At 35.0% G+C, this 20,055-nt stretch overlaps 1 protein-coding gene across 1 annotated transcript; it reads left to right on the top strand.

Moving 5' to 3' along the window:
- Nucleotides 1–16,177: 16,177 nt before the first annotated feature.
- LOC131876714 (G-type lectin S-receptor-like serine/threonine-protein kinase At2g19130) lies at nt 16,178–17,964 on the top strand. The gene is made up of 3 exons (XM_059222176.1): nt 16,178–16,620; nt 16,714–17,341; nt 17,533–17,964. The coding sequence occupies exons 1-3, from the start codon at nt 16,178–16,180 to the stop codon at nt 17,962–17,964; spliced, it is 1,503 nt and encodes a 500-aa protein (XP_059078159.1).
- The last annotated feature ends 2,091 nt before the right edge of the window (nt 17,965–20,055 follow it).

Raw genomic sequence — 20,055 nt, 5'->3', positions numbered from 1 at the left:
GCACCTATGCATCTAGGAGGTTAGCTTTATGTCAGGCATACCCCTATTTTACTTTCCAATTCACCCAAACACTCCAGGCCATACCCTACCAAGGCATTTTCTTCAATGCCCTAAGAGCTAAAAAATTGGTGACCTTTAATGGAGCATTTATCCGTATCAATGGCACATATGAGTGATCTGTTTGATCCTACAAGGTCGTGTTAGGACCCTATAAAAACACCTCTCTTATATTTTGAAGAGACAAAACCATTTGGTCATGGTGAGAGTTTTTTTGATGCCCTAAAAGGCGTCAAATGCATTCAATTAAAAGTTATAATATACCCTAACTTTCATTCTACTCATCATGGTCAACAACCATCAACTCCTAGGAATCTATAAGGTTGGTTTTATACTAGACATTCCCACATTTTGCTTGCGAAGTCACCCAAACGCTCTAGGCCATACCCTACTAGTGCATTCTCTTGAGTGTCCTAAGAGCTTAAAACTGTCAAAATTTGATGGAGCATTTCTCTACAAAAACCTCTCTCTAATTTTAAAGATTCAAAACCATTTGGTCCTGGTGAGAGTTTCTCTGGTGTTGTTAAAAGCATCAAATACATTCAATCAAATGTTGCAATATACCCTAACTTTCATTCTAGTCATCACAAGAACAAACCGTCAATGCTTATGCATCTAGGAGGTTGGTTTTATGCTAGGCATACCCTTGTTTTTCTTGCCAAGTTTTTCGAACACTCTGGGCCATAACCTACCAACACATTCTCTTGAGTGACGAAAGAGCTAAAAAACTATCAAACTTTGATGGAGAATTTATCAATGATCATGGCACACATGAATATTTGTTTGATCCTATGGGGTCATGTTAGGACCCTCTACAAAAGTGTCTCTCAATTTTTTTAAACTCAAAACCATTTAGTCATGGTGAGAGTTTTTATAGTGCTCTAAAAGCATCAAATGCATTCAGTCAAAAGTTTTAATATACTCTAACTTTCATTCTACTCAGCATGGGTATAAACATCAGTGCCTACACATCCAAGAGGTTGGTTTTATGCTAGGCATTCCCTCATTTTTTTCACCAAGTCATCCGTTCGGGCCATACCCTACCTGCACATTCTCTTGAGTATCCTAAGAGCTGAAAATTATCAAACTTTGACAAAGAATTTCTCAATGACTATGGCACATACAAATGATTCATCTAATCCTATGAGGTCATTTTAGGACCCTCTACCAAAATTCTCTCAGATTTCAAAAACTCAAAACCATTTGGTCATGGTGAGATTTTTTTCGGTGCCATAAAAAGCATCAAATGCATTTAGTTAGAAGTCACAATATACCCTAACTTTCATTCTTCTTTTCATGCGCACAAATAATGCATCCAAGAGAACAAGTTTATGCTAGGCATGCCCCTTTTTTCTTGCCAAGTTACTCGAATTATCAAGGCCATACCCTACGAGTGCATTATCTTGAGTGCCTTAAAAGTAATGAAATGCATGCAATATGAAGTTGCAAGATAGCCTACTTTTTTCTATGTGCGTTGGGATAAAAAAAATTATTCCAACATGTCAGGTTGGGCACATCTATGCTAGGCATGGTCCTATTTTACACCCAAGCTCTCTTGAATATTCCAAATTTTGAGGTAACTTCTTATGGTTGTTTTGTGTCAATTTTGAGGTAACTTCTTATGATGCTAAAATGAACACATTCAAATGAAAAGTGAATCATTATAAGCTCAAATTTTAAATTATACAAGGTGTAAGAAAGGAAATTCAAAAAGAAGAAATGAGAGTTTTCAATGGCACATAATATTGTGTTGATAAATATATCATGTTCAAAACCATGTTATATTAGTTTGAGATATTTTTGAGATGAAGTCAATTGTAGGGAGTTCTTTAATGTGGTATTATGTTGTTCTTTTTTTACCATTACGATGAACCCATGCTAGGTGAATATGAATATAGTTAGGAAAATATACACCATTCTTTGAAATAATGATGCTAGTGAAAATATAAATCATATAACTCCCAATGTACTTCAATCCTTCATAAAGGGCTTGGTAGGTAAGTTATCAATTTAAAAACTATAATCACCTATATAATGTAAAGTTTTCTAAATATAAAAGCAACCATTAATATAGCATATAATAAACAGAAAGAAAAATAGAAAGGGAAATGTTTTTGGTTGATGCAAGATTGCTATGAACCGGGGATGCTCCTGCATCAAACATCTAGGGTTATTGAAAAAGTGAGCCTCTCAATTTGCTAGGGTCAGAAGAAAACAAAGATGATCTACCTCTGCCTAAGAAATCCAAGATGAATCTTCAACTGGTTTGTCCTTCCACTTCACAAGATACTCTTTATAATGACTGCTCTGGGTACTATACCCAATCCTACTATCCAAAATATCTTCAATCTAATCTGGTTCCTTCTGGGGAAACTATTTCTCCAAGTCTGCAATACTGTCCTCACTGAATTTTGGTTCATGATACTCATGAAGATCTACAATGTTTAACATGGGTGAAATACTCAAACTATCTTGTAACTCCACTTCATATGCATTTTCAGAACTGAACTTCCTCAAAATCCTACAAGGTCCAAACTTTTTCATCTACAATTTGTTATAAGTTCCAACCGGAAATCTTTATTTTCTCAAATATACCATCACTTCATTGCCAACTTCAAATTCCTTATGTCTCCTCTTCTCATCTACCTTCTTCTTATACTTATTGTTCATATCTTCCAAATGTTGCTTAACCTGAATATGAAAGGCTGCATGTGATCTACAAAGTATTCTTCTTTTGAACTTCTCTGGTCTTAATATCTCTTAATTCTTATATACCTCTAGGATGCACTCCAGTAACAATCCCAAAAGGTGTTCTTCCGGTACTCCTATTTACTAAATTTTTGTAGGCAAACTATGCTTGTGCAAGGATCAAATCCCAACTTCTGATTTTATCTCCAACTAAACATCTCAACAAATTTCCCAAGCTCTGGTTAACTACTTATGTCTGTCCATCAGTCTGTGGATGAAAAGTAGAACTAAACTTCAAATCTATCTTCATCTTCTTTCAAAGCGTTCTCCAAAAATAGCCAACAAACTTAGTGTCTTTTTTTGAAACTATGCTCTTAGGTAATCCATGCAATCTCACTACTTCCTTGACAAATAGGTCTGCTACATGCAATGCATCTGAAGTCTTCTTACAAGGTATGAAATGAGTCATCTTTGATAATCTATCCACTACCACAAATATATAATCATTCCCTCTTGGTATTTTAGGTAATCCAAGTATGAAATCCATGCTTATATCCTCCCAAGGTCTTACTAGTACTGTCAAAGGTTTATACAATCCCACATTCTGACTACTACCCTTTGCAACTTGACAAACTCTAAAACTTTACACATATCTCTTAACATTCTTATGAATCTGGTGCCAAAACAACTTCTCACTCACCGATGCTAGTATTTTATCAATACCAAAATGTCCAGCTCATCCTCCACTATGTTTCTCCTTTATCAGATTCTCCCTCATAGAACTCTTAGGTATGCATAATTAAACTCCTTTGAATAACATCCCATCCTAAATGAATTAATCCAACCACTTGATTCTATCTACCATAATCAATTCTCTACATGCTCTCCAAGGTTCTACAAAATCTGGGTTATAATCATACAAAGTCTTCAATTCCTCAAATCCTAATACTGTCACTCTCATCTCTATCAGAAAATTCCTTCTCCTACTCAATGCATCAACAACTTTGTTATATTTTCCACTTCTATGCTTCAACACAAAGGTATAACTCTACAAAAACTCTACCCATATCATATGTCTCTGATCAACTTACTCTAACTGTTCAAATACTGCAAGGCTTGATGATCTGTATACAACACAAACTCCTTAGGCAATAGGTAATGTCTCCACTTCTTCAAGCCTTGAACTATGGCATAAAAAATCTTGATCATACCTTGAATATCTCCTCCAGACATCATGCAATTTCTCGCTGAAATAAGTTATTTCTCTCCACTCCTCATATTGTTGTTCCACTTGCATCACAATCCACTCAAGAAATACTTTACTGAAATCCGGTAAAGCTAACACAGACTGCTCAGTCACTTTCTACTTCAATAGTTCAAAACTTTTGTTTTCTTTGTTGGTCCACTTGAACTACTTCCGATCTCCCCTCATGGTCTCAGTCATAGGGTTACAAACTAAACTGAAATTTTTGATGAACTTCCAATAAATACTAGCCAATCCATAAATTGATCTTACCTCTTCAATTCTTTCTAGTGTAGGCCACTCAACAATTGCTTTTAATTTCTCAGGGTCCATCTTCAAACCATCCTCAGATATCACAAATCCCAAATAGACTAACTCATCCTTCATGAAATTACACTTCTTAATATTGATCAACAACTTTTCTTCTCTCAACCTCTGCAAAACTTATCTCAAATGCAACAAATGCTCCTTTTTTGTCCCACTGAGAATTGAAATGTCATCCAAATATATAATAACAAAATTATCCAAGAATTTCATCAATACCTCATTCATCACCCTCATTAAAGTACTCGGTGCATTAGTTGACCCAAAAGGAATCACCAACCATTCATACGGTCCTTCATTTATCTTCAATGTTGTCTTCCACTCATCTCCTTCTCTAATCCTGATCTGATGATATCCACTCTTCAAATCTATCTTTGCAAAGTCTTTGGCTCCACTCAAACAGTCCATTATGTCATCCATCCTAGGCAAAGGAAACTGGTATTTCACGGTGATCTTGTTTATTGCTCTAGAATCAGTACACATTCTCCACTCTTCATTCTTCTTAGGTGTTAATACTGTTGGTGCTACATAAGGGCTCAGACTTTCCTTGATCAAACCTTTCTTCAACAGCTCCTACACTTGTCTATTTAGTTCTTCATTCTCCGTCGGTGTCATCCGATGTGCAGCTTTGCTAAGCAAACTAGCTCCGGGAACCAAGTCCATGCAATGACTAATACTTCTCGCGGGTGGAAATCCATCAGGTGCATTAATTGAAATGATGTCTTCATATTCTATTAGCAAATATTTTATCTCTTCCGATTGTTCCTCTTCATGCTCTGGATTCTCAGTCTTCTTAAGAATTTAGGAAAAACACACATTCTCATGTCTCATTCCATCTAGGAATTTCCTTCCATCTACCAAACAAATTCTAGCATTTGTACAGACTTCACTCTTCAAAGGTTCCTCCAAGGGCAACAAGGTTTTCTTCATCCCATTGGCCACAATAGTGTATGTATTCTTCCTCCCAACATGTATTGCTTGTCTATCAAACTGCAAAGGTCTACCCAACAAATGATGACAAATATCCATAGGCACAATATCACACAAGACTTCATCATGATAATCCCAATTTTCAATTTCACCAAACATTGTTCACTTACTAACAACTTATGTTCATCCAGAATCCATGATATCTAATAAGGCTTAGGGCATTTCAATCTTTCCAAATTCAACTTATTTGCCATCTCTTCTAAAATAAGATTATCTAAACTACCACTATCAATAACAACTTTACAACACTTATTGAATACCTTATATTTGGTCTTGAACAAATTCTTCCTCTACAAGGGCTCTCCATCTCTTCTAGTATGACACAAAGATCTCCTCATCATCAACGGTTCTCCATCTTCCCGTTTATTGTCTGATCCGGTGGGGTTTTCTTCCACCAATGCTTCTCTTCTAGTATTATCTATCTTCTTACACTCGAAAGCATGATGTCCTTCTCCTCCACAGTTATAGAAAGTTCCTCTGAATGTTCTCTTGTCTTGTCTTCCAAAATTCTCATTTTGATAGCCATTCGGTTCTCTCCTTTGGTAGAAATGTCTATCATCTTTTCGATATGAATTAACTTCTTTGCTCACTTCCTTGTCCTTTTTTTGATCTATACAGGCTCCTCTACCTCTTTTATATCCTCTTCCTCCTTGAAATATTCCTTTGATAAACCTTCCACCTCTGCCTCTCTGCCTCTTCTCATGTCTTTTGTTTAGCTTCCCTTCTACCTTTAGGGCATATTAGTAAGCCTCTTCAACACTCTCTAATTTGATCAAACTGAGTTCTTCTTGTATAGACACCCACAATCCATTCAAATATCTTGCAACTTGTTCAACTTCATCATCAACATGTCTATATCTGATGTTCAACTTTTAAAATGCTTTAGTGTATTCCTTCACACTAGATTCCTTTTGCCTCAAATTATGCAACTTCCATAACAGTTTCACTTGATAATCAGCTGGCATAAATTATAATTTCAACTTAGTGATCATCCAATCCCATATCTTGATCTTCTCTTTACCTCTTCTCTGTCTATCAACTTGAAAATGTTCCCACCAAAGAGATGCATGACCTTTCAATCGGGTATAGGCATATTTCACCTTCATTTCTTCTCCAGTGTTTTCAAAATTAAAGTATTTCTCCATCTTTGAGATCCAATCCATCAATTCATCTAAATCCAACTTCCCATCATATTTCGATGGGGTAAAATGAGATTTAGTATTCACCCTACTCAAAACCCTCAAAACCCTTTCCTCACTCGGATCAACCGCCGATGGGTTTACTTGTTCTATAAGGGCTTCTTCTCCTTCATCTTCACTTACATCTTCAATATGTCATCCTCTTCTTTGGGTTGTCTCCACAGCTTTCAACTGGGCTGCTATCCCTCGCAACATTTTCATCACAATAGAGTTTACATTCCCACACGCTCCATCATTCCTATTTCCTCTTCACGCCATCGTTTACGCCAGTCCTCTGCAACTACAGTCGGATCCACAATTCGCCACCCTACAACAAAAATCTATGAATATCATTCACCAGTTCAATTGACATCAATGACAACATATCATTAATGCAATCTATATGCAAAATGCCAACATACATCTAGCATCTACTTAAGTAGAAGGTTGAATAGGTATGGACATTGATCAAGAATTAAGATAGAAATCAATGATTAAGGACAAGCTAACGAATGTAAATTCATGATTGATTTGATGTACTTGGTGTTATGTTAGGCCATGATGTTGGAAGTTTTGTTTTTTATTAAAATAAGAGAGTTAAGAAATATAGGGTTATAAATAAAACAACAACAATAGGGTCAACCCCAGCTGTAAAACTAATGTAGGCCAAAAGAAACATTCTATGTAGTAAATTGTAACATAGCTAAATCATCAACTGCAACTGAAAAATCATCTATTATTTTTTATCTCAAAACACACAAGTTTTGGACATATTGCCAGGTGCCATGTCAACAAAAACAAGAAATAGAAACTACAACAACAATGTCATGAGAAATTAAATATGTAGAATGTAAAATTATGGAATATATATATATATATATATATATATATATATATATATATATATATATATATATAATTTAATTATTATTTATTATAAAAATATAATTTAATAAGATTTTGTTAAGAAATAGGATAGGAAACACTAAAACAAAGTAACTTCATATAATTACAGAAAAATTTAAAACATTCACATAAATGAAGGATAAGTTTAGAAGTTTTAAAAAATACACACTATCAATTTCATTGCAGAAGAGAATTGAGTAAAAGAATTATAGTGGTAACAACAAGAAACATTATGGAAGGCATAAAAATTATATTTTACACTTAAAATGTCATTTGACCTATAAAAATAGGCAATGGAGTCGTTGCCTTCTAGAGAGGAACTTGTTGGACAACTTTCTCTCTTGCAAATTCATATTACTTTGCAAAGTCTTATGCCAATTTCAAAGTCAGTTGTTAAGATATAGAAGTCATCAATTATGGGTATTTATCTTCTCACATTTTTTAAATTTTAATTAATTTATGCTTACATATATGGTTAAAAAGTAGTTTAGTTCAAAAGTATATCAAACAAAGAAATTTAATGATATTACATTAATGATGCATTGAGCATGAACCATTTTGGAGGCTGGGGTTTTCCCTATATGATGGTTTTTCAAGGGCAATACTTATTTCATGTTGTGATGTCTTTGATGTCTTTAATTGGTTATTTGTATACTTGTATGCAACATTTTATCTCAAGGGACTATGTAGGAAATGTATTGATCATCAAGGTTGATTTTTTCTAACATGTACTATCTTGGTTTTGTTTCTTTCTAAGGGGAAGAATGTTGTTTGGCAAGATTGGATCATCTTTAGCATTCATTTCTTAGCATCTACCATTATTATAGGAGACTTTACCCTGAGGGGAACTCCATGGTCTCTTCTTCTTTCTTATGTGGGGACTTTCTCCTCACATGTGCTTTTGTCCATGTAGGTAAGTTCTCACATATGTTAGGCAGAGTAAGAAACAAGAGACTTTTTAGATGTCTCACACACTTTGATATCTCCCCAATATTTGTGTCTCTTAAATTCAATACTTTGAAGAGTTTCTTCTTTCCAATGCTCTCAATCAATTCAAAGATGATCCTCCCACCCAAATCAAGAATATGTAGTAATCTCACAATGGTAAACAAATTTGTCAATGCTTATAATGTTTTTATTCTAAGACAATGAGAATGTGCAGAAACAAACAAGACATCTTTCTAAGATAGTCTCACCATTTATATCTCTTATGTTGTGTAAAATCTGACACTAGTCACCACCAGTGTCTTTAGAGGCATCCTCAATAGAAAAAACACATTTATTTTCTCTAGATACCTATATGGCCAAATCAAGCAACATGTATCATGAATCTACAATATTTGGCTAGCTTTTCATTGCCTAATTTTTACAAAATTTGTTCATGTCGTTGAAATAGGTAGAGCTATGACCCATCTTTGCATCATTTGCATTTGTTCTTCATTCTCCCTAAGTTGCACTTAATGGGGGTTGTTGGTGTGAATAGGGATTTTTCCTATCCATTTTCCCCCTTTATAAAATGAACAAGGTACATTATCCAACTAGTTAAATTTCAATAATATACTATTAAAAGAACAAATGCAATGTTAAATTTACTAATCTATCTCATACTTCTATCAAGAAACTAAACTTGCTACTACTATAGCAACACCATGCTCCATTGTGTCACAAACACCAAGAGGAGTCTTCGATGTCAACATGTGAAAATGAAACAATGTATGTTGATCAATTACCAAAACTATCTAAATAAATTTTATAACAGCATTAATGAATAACTTGCTTACCTGATTGAAAGACTATCGATGTTGAAGCTCCATCATCAAACTATTACATATCCAAAATGATTAATGATAAAATAATTCACATAAGGTCCAATTATTTATATATAATAATAATATTTCTTTACTGGTTATATACATGTGTAGTCGACAAAGTCATTAAAAAAGGGTGTTGTGGGAATGCTATTATTCTGAATGCTTTGACCCTAATTCTTTTATCTCAATCATTTACTAATTTAGTTGTATTCTTATATTTAAAAATAAAATTTAATAAAAAGAATGAAATGAGATTATAATTAAATTCACCTGAGTGTCAATGTCGAATGCTTAATTCAACAAAGATTCTCTCATGACAATGTTCTCTGTAGCAGACTCCTCTCATGCACATGCATGATTACTAATCTCAGGATCATAAGTGCAATGAGACCTAGAACATTGACAAAAGTGAGCTCAAACTTGAGGCCTACGAGAATCACCCACATCGCCCTCTACTAGAGGCCTAGCATACTATATAAGGGTTTGAATGAGTTCAAGCTAATGGAGTATAAATTTTTGACCTCAACACTCTCCTTACAATAGAAAGAATAATGGCGTGATCCACCATAGGTCTAGCCAAGGGTCTTGCTAGGAGGTTTGGGTCATATTGTGCCCCCACTCTATCATGTGATGAGCCCCCACCTCTACCATGGAAATCTAGATAATCAAAATAGTTTGGGATCTCGTTGAGGAAAAACTCACAATAGAGTTTCCTCAAAAACTATTGGGGTACCTCATGATTATTGCATGGAGGCTAGTCAAAAACCATCCACCACCTATCCCAAAAAATATTCTTATTCCCTTCATGGTGGCACCAATTGATAGGGAATCTCCTACATCGAGAGTATAAAAGTTGATTCGTTCAGGGGTCCGTGAAAAGGGCACACAAGTCAAATTTGTTAATTTTATTTTTCTTCACTCCCTCATATGATAGTTTATTGGCATAAAATTGTCATTGTTCTTAATTTTTATTGGATGAAAAATTGATTTGCTTACTCAATGAATGTATATGAGATATGATAGATTACAGAGCTTTCACCCAATGATCATCACCAAATACCTCCTTAGCACTTCTAGGTTCAATGGTGGAGATCATGCAAGAGTTCTCTCTAATTTTCCTTCTAGTTAGTACTCCAACATCCTTATCCCCAATAATTTTCTCAGGGCTATGATTCAGTCTCACATGCCTAGGAATAACATGATCATTCTCATCAGGTTCAACTTCGCCATTGTCTTCTTCCTTTGAATTTATTTTTTCTGGTTGAATAAGTACATTAGGATTTGCTTTACCGGTTTCTGATTTAACAGTTTCAAGTTCCAAAAGCAAAATGCAACGATCTTCATCCTTTCTATCTAAACTGGTTCCTTCTGAAATTTTAGGACTTTCATCTATACAAACATCAGCACTCTCAACAATTCTCTGGGTCTAGTTGTTGAAGCATTTGTAGGCCTTACTCTTGGTGGAATAGCCAAGAAATGTGCCTTCATCACTCTTAGCTTCAAACTTTCTTATGTAATCACCTTTTTGATAAAACACTTGCTACCAAAGATCTTAAAATACCTAACATCGGGTTATCCTTCATACCAATACTCATAAGGTGTCTTGTCCTTACCTCTTTTCACCAGAACTCGGTTCATTATGTAGACCGTTGTACTTACAACTTCTCTCCAAAAAAAATTTGCTGCATTTCCTTGTATAACCATAGTTCTAGCTGCTTCAACTACTGATCGGTTGTTTCTCTCTACTATACCATTCTGATGTGGTGTCCTTGGTGCAGAAATTTGCCACTTGATACCATTCTCATCACAATACTTAGTGAATTCCTCATAAGTAAATTCATTGCCTTGATTTGTTCTCAGACATTTTATCTTTTTGCCACTCTATTTCTTAGCTAAGGCTCCGAAATGCCTTGAATTCACCAAATTCTTCATTCTTATCCTTCAAGAATGTGACCCACACCATCCTTGAACGATCATCAGTGAAGATCATAAAATATCTATCACCTAAAATGCTTCTAGTTCTTATTGGTCCACATAGATCTGTATGAACCAAATCTAAAAAGTGCTCTGCTGAGAAGGACTTGCTCTTGAAAGTTGAAGAAGTCATCTTTCCTAACTGACATTCTTTACAAAGAGTATTAACCAGTTTGTCTAGCTGAGGTAGACCTCTTACAGTCTTAGACTTTCTCACTTCAATAATGTTATCAAAGTTTATATGACAAAATCTCCTATGCCAAATCTAGCTATCATATATTTTTGCAATCAAATAGTTGCTAACTTTAGGATTAAGATGAAATAGATTACCTCTGGTCTGTTTCTCAGTTGCAATCAATTCACCTTTGTTGCCAAAGATTTTGCACATACCATTTATAAACTCTAGTGGGTATCCTCTATCATTAAGTTGTGCCATGCTCAGAAGATTGTGCTTTAGGCCTTCAACCCAATAGATATCATCAACACTACTCTTCCCATTAAGAGAAATAAATCCCTTACCTTTAACCATATAGGGCGAGTCATTGCCAAATCTAACAACACCACCATCAAATTCTTTCAAGGAAAGAAAATTGCTCCAATCACCGGTCATGTGATGTGAACAACCACTATCACTGATCCAATCATCAAAGTTAAACATCCTGGACACTAATGCTATTTTGTCTGATATATCTTCCTTAATAGCTACAAACACAATATCTTCACTAACATCATCATTAGTAATACCATTGTCAATAGCAACAAGACAATCTCTCTTGCCTTTACCCTTATACTTCTTAAATTTGTCTCTCTTGTATTCATTTTCACCATTAGGGCAATTAGCTGCTATAAGACCAATCTTATTGCAAGAAAAACATTTCAATAGTAGCTTACCTCTGTATTTTCCAGTGCCTCTATGCAGTCATTTTTCCAACAATGCTTCAAGCTCCAATAAACTCTCTTCATCATCAGCATCTATGTTGGATATAGATTCATAGCTATGGCCGGTATCTCTACTTTTTCTCACACATGAGTTAGAGACAGAAGCTCTAAATGCAGATTCTGATTTTTGTACACTACCATCATAGCCATTAAGTTAAAAAGCAGTAAGTTTGCCAATGATAGAGTCAAGAGTTACCTTTTTTTTGTCAATGGATTTTAGCTCTCGAATAGTTGCAACTCGGATAGCATAGACCGATAGCAGGGTTCTCAGTACCTTACTGATCACTATGGCATCTTCCACTTTCTCTCCTGCACTCTTTATTTCACCAACTATCTCTTTTATCCTTTGACCACATTGCTAGATATTTTCACCTTCAGACATTCTCATGTCATCAAATTTTTCTCTTAAACTCACCTCTTTGGCAATCTTAACATGTTCATCACCCCTATAAATCTCTTCAAGTTTTTTCCATACTTCATATGCAGTTTCAAGACCATGAACATCTACATATTCAAAATCAGACAGGGAACTGATAATAGCCTCTAATGCTTGATGATTCTCTTGTTGTTCTTTCTTCTGATCATCAATCAGAGTTCCAATAGGTGCAGTATACTTATTTTATATATGATCCCAATACTGACTTTCCAAACTCTTAATGTAAATCTTCATTATGTCACTCCATATCCTATAGTTATCTTTGTTGAACTTCGGACCTTATTTCTTCATCATGATCTACAAGATCTTTTCCTCAAGTTGTTAAGCTTTAGATTAAAGAGGACTTGAGACGCTCTAATACCAATTGATGCTATGATGAAAGAATAAGTATCCGATAGAATACTGAGAGGGGGGGTGAATCGGTACACTTAAAAACTGATACAAACTCCCAAACTCAAATTCAAACTCACAAAGTAAACTTTCACTTATCAAGATCAATACTCAACATTAACCACCATCAATCGGTTTGACTGTTATGACAACTTAACAGTAAACAACTTCAATCTTGTAAACATCAAAAATAATTAAACATATGTCAACATATTCATCTGTCAATGCTTCTAATTATAATTTAATAAGATTTTGTTAAGAAATAGGATAGGAAACACTAAAACAAAGTAACTTCATATAATTACAAAAAAATTTAAAACATTCACATAAATGAAGGATAAATTTAGAAGTTTTAAAAAATACACACTATCAATTTCATTGCAGAAGAGAATTGAGTAAAATAATTATAGTGGTAACAACAAGAAACATTATGGAAGGCATAAAAATTATATTTTACACTTAAAATGTCATTTGACCTATAAAAATAGGCAATGGAGTCGTTGCCTTCTAGAGAGGAACTTGTTGGACAAATTTCTCTCTTGCAAATTCATATTACTTTGCAAAGTCTTATGCCAATTTCAAAGTCGGTTGTTAAGATATAGAAGTCATCAATTATGGGTATTTATCTTCTCACATTTTTTAAATTTTAATTAATTTATGCTTACATATATGGTTAAAAAGTAGTTTAGTTCAAAAGTATATCAAACAAAGAAATTTAATGATATTACATTAATGATGCATTGAGCATGAACCATTTTGGAGGCTGGGGTTTTCCCTATATGACGGTTTTTCAAGGGTATTACTTATTTCATGTTGTGATGTCTTCAATTGGTTATTTGTATATGTGTATGCAATATTTTATCTCAAGGGACTATGTAGGAAATGTATTGATCATCAAGGTTGATTTTTTCTAACATGTACTATCTTGGTTTTGTTTCTTTCTAAGGGGCAGAATGTTGTTTGGCAAGATTGGATCATCTTTAGCATTCATTTCTTAGCATCTACCATTATTATAGGAGACTTTACACTGAGGGGAACTCCATGGTCTCTTCTTCTTTCTTATGTGGGGACTTTCTCCTCACATGTGCTTTTGTCCATGTAGGTAAGTTCTCACATATGTTAGGCAGAGTAAGAAACAAGAGACTTTTTAGATGTCTCACACACTTTGATATCTCCCCAATATTTGTGTCTCTTAAATTCAAGACTTTGAAGAGTTTCTTCTTTCCAATGCTCTCAAGCAATTCAAAGATGATCCTCCCACCCAAATCAAGAATATGTAGTAATCTCACAGTGGTAAACAAATTTGTCAATGCTTATAATGTTTTTATTCTAAGACAATGAGAATGTGCAGAGACAAACAAGACATCTTTCTAAGATAGTCTCACCATTTATATCTCTTATGTTGTGTAAAATCTGACACTAGTCACCACCAGTGTCTTTAGAGGCATCCTTAATAGAAAAAACACATTTATTTTCTCTAGATACCTATATGGCCAAATCAAGCAACATGTATCATGAATCTACAATATTTGGCTAGCTTTTCATTGCCTAATTTTTACAAAATTTGTTCACATCGTTGAAACAGGTAGAGCTATGACCCATCTTTGCATCATTTGCATTTGTTCTTCATTCTCCCTAAGTTGCACTTAATGGGGGTTGTTGGTGTGAATAGGGGTTTTTCCTATCCATTTTCCCCCTTTATAAAATGAACAAGGTACATTATCCAACTAGTTCCTACTTACGACCTTTCCGCACATGTTTGCATGTTAGGTTTACTTAGTAAGCTAGGAATCTTTGTATAAGTTTCTTGTAGACATGTGATCTTATCCCCATAATTGTCACATGGCATAGGATTAAGACACTTGTCATCATCTGAGTTATTCCTATTTCTCAACCTTGTCTGTATAAGCAAGGTATCATATGTACACTTTATTCATTGCATAAATTTGATTCAACATATTTTGCATCCATTATTGCAAATATGTAATCTTGTTTTTCTCTCCTGTAGAAGATTATTTTGGTTTTCATAGGTGATCCTAAGAGCTTGAGTGACCCTTGAACAACAGAGAGGTGAAAAGAAAAGGAAAAAGAAAAAGAAAATAAAAATCCAAACATGAGATTTCCTACATATGCACTATTTAGTGAGTGGATGAGCTCAATGAAAACCAATGTCTTCTAGATATGTTGTTACAATCTCAACATAAAAAGATGCCATCTTTGAGGGAAATGCACAAATATGTTCAGTTTACCTTACAAAATGCCCCACCATCAATTGAATGTCAATGGTATACATACCATCGAAATCAAGAATGTGGATTTGAATATAACAAAATTAGCTTTAAGAATTGTAAAGATCATTGAACAAGACAAATTTCAAAAAAAATTAGAAGAAAAATGATTAATTGGGAGACGACCAAATTATCTATATTGATCTCCAACTAAATTAAATTGGGAGACGACCAAATAAGCAATATTGATCTCCAACTGTACAAAACAGTCTTCGAAGTCATCTATTATCTAGTGTCATGTCTGAAATGCGAAGCTCCAGATCCTCAACTCACGGTTGAGACTTCCTCGTCAAAGGAACGTACTTCCTATTTTCACAGATTCCAGGTTGCAGCTTATGAAATTCATAAAAATATCAAAGTTTCCAGGTCGCAGCACGTTCTTGTGCACTTGACTCTTCTCTGGGTCGCAGCAAGTTTATTCGGTCTTAACTACGTGTATTCGGTGGTCTATCTAATATCTCCCTTATTTAAAACTAGCAAGGATCACAGCTTTGGACACCAAATATATTTCTTCCATTTCAGGGCATCTGTTTTTTCATTTTATCTCTTGATGTGCTTGTTCTCCAGTGCAATTGCAATTTGTTAGTTGCTGGTGTCGACACCCTCTCTATTGGGGTTTCTCTGAGGGAAAATCAGACCATCATTTCAAAGAATGGCACTTTTGAATTCGATTTTTCTGTCCCAGCGGAACCAGCAACTGGTATGTTGGCATCTGGTATGCCCACATCCCTGACAAGACCATCATTTCGGTGGCTAACAGAGGAACCCCCATCAGAAACATGCCCGGCCTTTTCTCTCTCTCTACATCGGTGGCTAACAGAGGAACCCCCATCTGATTTGCAAGGAAATGTCATTTGGTCGAGTAATGATATTTTGTTCTTTTAGACACCCAAAACAGTTCTCAGACTGTCTGGGAGAGCTTCAAAAATCCCACCGATCATTTTATGCCTACCATGAAGCTTTCGAAAGGCTTGAAATTGTCCTCTTGTAAGAGTTCAGTGGATCCAGCACCTGGGCCTTTCTTTCTTCAAATGAATCCATATCCAGGAAAGACAGACTTTGTGCTGCAGTACAAAAGTGGTGTTTCATATTATAGCTCGGGAGAATGGACTGGTAGATATTTTACCAGCATGCCAGGGGCAACATCTGATACCACATTTAAGCAGGAATTCGTAGTGGTTTCTCCGACAAAAATGTACTACACATATTGGCTTTCACCCGAAGCCAGTTCGACGATGATGGTGAGGGATGTTCTCAGCTGGGACGGTCAGCTATTATTCTACCTGTGGGTTAATAATAAAAGTTGGAACCTGGTTCATGATTCACCTCAAACAAATTGCGAGGTGTATGGTGTATGTGGGGCTTATGGAGTCTGCTTCACCCAAGAAAACATTAGGTAATACAGCTGTGTGCAAGGCTTCCACACAAGAAACGCTTCTCTGGAATGGTGGTCAAGCGGTTGTGTTCGTCGTACTCCATTAAACTGCAGTGCAAGTGGCAGCACAGATGGTTTTCTCCAAGTCAGTAATATGTCCTTGTCAGATAACGAAGCGGCTCTTCAAAATACCCAAGAGTCGACTCTACAAGGATGTAAAACTGCTTGTCTCAACAATTGTTCTTGCACGGCCTTTGCTTTCATTAATTCTAATTGTAAATTATGGTTTGGTGATCTGTTAAGCATGCAGGCTAATTCAAATGACAGACAGCCCTTGTTCATTCGATTGGCTGCTTCTGACGTGCCACAGTTGCCATCCCATGCAAAAAGAAGCAGCAGCAGGGTAGCTGCACTCTCCATTTCAATTCCTTTGGGGGTTGCTGTTTTGGGTACTCTGTTCATTGTTGCATGGCTTATTCAACGTAGGCGCGGGAAACTACTTCATAAAGTCGACGACTACGACACACCAACATCGCTCACAATATTCACCTACAGAGAGCTCAAAAATGCAAGTAATCATTTCGCCCATAAGTTAGGAAAGGGAGCGTTTGGCTCTGTCTTCAAAGGAACTCTGCCAGACAATACACTTGTGGCCGTGAAAAAATTAGAGGGTTCCACACAAGCAGAAAAGCAATTCCGTGCAAAAATAAGCAGCATTGGAAGCATACAACATGTAAATTTGGTGAGGATCCGGGGGTTTTGCGTAGAGGGATGTCATAGAATGCTTGTTTATGAGTACATGCAAAATGGGTCTCTCAACTCTTTCTTGTCCAACAAATCCAAAGAAGATTTGGAATTGCTTTAGGCACTGCAAGAGGGGTACTTTATCTCCACGAAGAATGTAGAGATTGCATCATCCATTGTGATATCAAGCCAGAAAATATTCTTCTGGATATAGATTTCTCTCCAAAAGTGGCTGATTTTGGGCTGGCAAAACTTGTTGGTACATATTTCAGCACAGTGCTCACGACAACAAGAGGAACGAGAGGATATTTGGCTCCTGAGTGGCTAACCGGGATGCCAATAACAGCGAAGGTAGATGTATACAGCTTTGGCATGACCCTGTTGGAAATAATCTCAGGCCGACGAAATAATGACTTGAGTGTGCAAGAATCTCAGCACTACTTTCCCACCTGGGCAGCAACTCAAATTCAAAAGGGAAACACAATGGGTATTGTGGATGAAAGGATTGTAGATAAGGCAGATATTGAAGAGGTGAGAAGGGCAGCCGTGGTAAGCATTCTGTGCATTCAAAAGGATGAGAATGGGAAGCCGAGCATGGCCCAAGTTGTGCGGATGTTGTGAGGATGAGAATGGGAGGCCGATCAGCATTGCCCAAGACGTGGAACGATATGAGAGGTCCCTACAAGCACTTGTCGATGATCACTGAGAAGAATAAAATTGAACCGATTGTGGTTTTTCAATTGCTCAATTCCAACCATATATGTCTAAGGGATGGAAAGAGTTAGAAATAATCCCAAGTGCCCTCTACTGTCTTGTCAGATTATCCTCCGTATCTCCATTTTCTAGTCATATTTCAGCTAGCATTAGAGACAATAATCTTTCTTGGATTTGTTTCGATCTCCTCCAACCGGCCTGGCCAACATACCATCTGCAGGATTCACACATTTTGTAGGTTGTTGTGTTTTTTTCTATTTAGTGTTTGAGTATTTATTTTATAGTCTCTCTTGGCTCTGGTCCAGCTCTATAAAGCTGTAAAAGACTATGAAATATAGCAAATGAAAATGTAATTGTGTTACAAGGTTATAGAGCTCTCTATAGTTCAATCTGAAGATGGAATGTTTCTGGTGTTTGATGTTAATAAATATGTTTGCTTTGTTTTTTCATCTCCCCGTCTCTTTTAGAGAGTATCAGTTAAAACTGTTTAGTAGAAATTTGTATGTTGTAATCTAAATATTAATATCTTTTAGAAATTAAATATTATATTAATTTTAATAAGATTTTTTAAAGTGTTGTCTAAATGTTAATGTATTATATTGTTTTGTATGTTGTAATCTAAATATTAATATCTTTTAGAAATTAATATTATATTAATTTTAATAAGATTTTTTAAAGTGTTGTCTAAATGTTAATGTATTATATTGTTTATAAGAAGTTAAATAGTAATATTAATAAGTTTAAATATTTGATGATTATTTTTCTTGTATAAATGATGTATTTAATTTTTTATTTTAATTCTTAATAGTAAATTTATATTACTTTTAAAAGGTGGTAAGAAAGAAGTGAATTTGTGTAATATCTATGTCTAAGGAAATGTGCTTTCAAAAGGAATGATTTAATAATTAAAAAATAAATCAAAGCAACAATTCATATTAGGCTAAAAAGAGGTCAAACAAGCATATAATTTAACAAAATGAAACTATATCAAACTTCTTGTTGAGTAGATTTGTTCATGATGTTCGATTTTAGATGTGTGTCGACTCAAGACTTTGGTAGCACAACAATGCTCTAATGAAAACTGGGCAAGAGAGATAAAAATGGCTAAGAAGTGGATTATATAGGACTTTGGATGAGATTGAATGGATGGTTGAGATTGCTTGATGAAGAGCACTGGTTGAGGATGAAGGAGAAGAACAAAGGAATTAAAATTTTATTTTGGAGTACTTGAGGGACAAGCCTATATCCTTGATGTGATGGAAGGAGTTAAATTCACTTAGTCAAAGATTCAATATGTGCACATACTTAGTGGAGTGGGTTAGACCTGTGGAGATTAGGATTAGGATTAGGATGCAAGTGGGAGAGTTTTTAGGATGCAAGTGGGTGAGGGGAAATAGGATTCTTATATTAATTTTAATTAAAAATTGGAGGAAAGGTGAGATGGGTACTTAATTAAATTCATTTATTTAAATTAATAGATAGAAGTCTTAGAAGCACTGTTGAATAGGAAAAATAGTTACCTTAGAAAATAGGGTAGAAAATGGAGGAATAAAGATAATTAATTAAATAATAATGAATTATTTAATTAATAGAAATAACTATAATAAATGAACAGTGGGGATAAATTGATCAAACACAAGTTATCAATGTTAGGTGTCTACAATATCATTATTTGTCCATATTTATTTATTGTGGAAGATTAATGTGTTCTAGTCCATTGTTATTCTTGTTATCATTTTTAGTTGTGCTTATAAATATTTTATATTTCTACCTTTTAGTTATATCCAATTATTTTTATTACAACATAACTATTGGTGTTTCTAATTAACAAATAATCCTCCAAAATGTAGTAGCAATAATGGTAGTGGGAGGCTTAGACCTACTTTGTCAACATTGTTCTTGCTTCATTCCATTACTTATGAAAAAAATAATAAATCCTCCAATAACTCATCTAAGAAAACATGGTCTTTTCCTTTCGAACTATATGAGTTCATACCA

The sequence above is a fragment of the Cryptomeria japonica genome, chromosome 6 (assembly GCF_030272615.1).
Source record: "Cryptomeria japonica chromosome 6, Sugi_1.0, whole genome shotgun sequence".
NCBI lineage: Eukaryota > Viridiplantae > Streptophyta > Pinopsida > Cupressales > Cupressaceae > Cryptomeria > Cryptomeria japonica.
The sequence above is the reverse complement of the archived record's forward strand: the minus strand, read 5'-3'. Positions and strand labels throughout refer to the sequence as shown.

Bases quoted from the DNA above. Each gene is read 5' to 3' on its own strand.
- LOC131876714 (XM_059222176.1), top strand. From the start codon at position 16,178: ATGAAGCTTTCGAAAGGCTTGAAATTGTCCTCTTGTAAGAGTTCAGTG. The intron at 16,621-16,713 runs GTAATACAGCTG...ATTAAACTGCAG, and splicing joins TTCACCCAAGAAAACATTAG to TGCAAGTGGCAGCACAGATG. The intron at 17,342-17,532 runs GTGAGGATCCGG...TGTGATATCAAG, and splicing joins GCATACAACATGTAAATTTG to CCAGAAAATATTCTTCTGGA.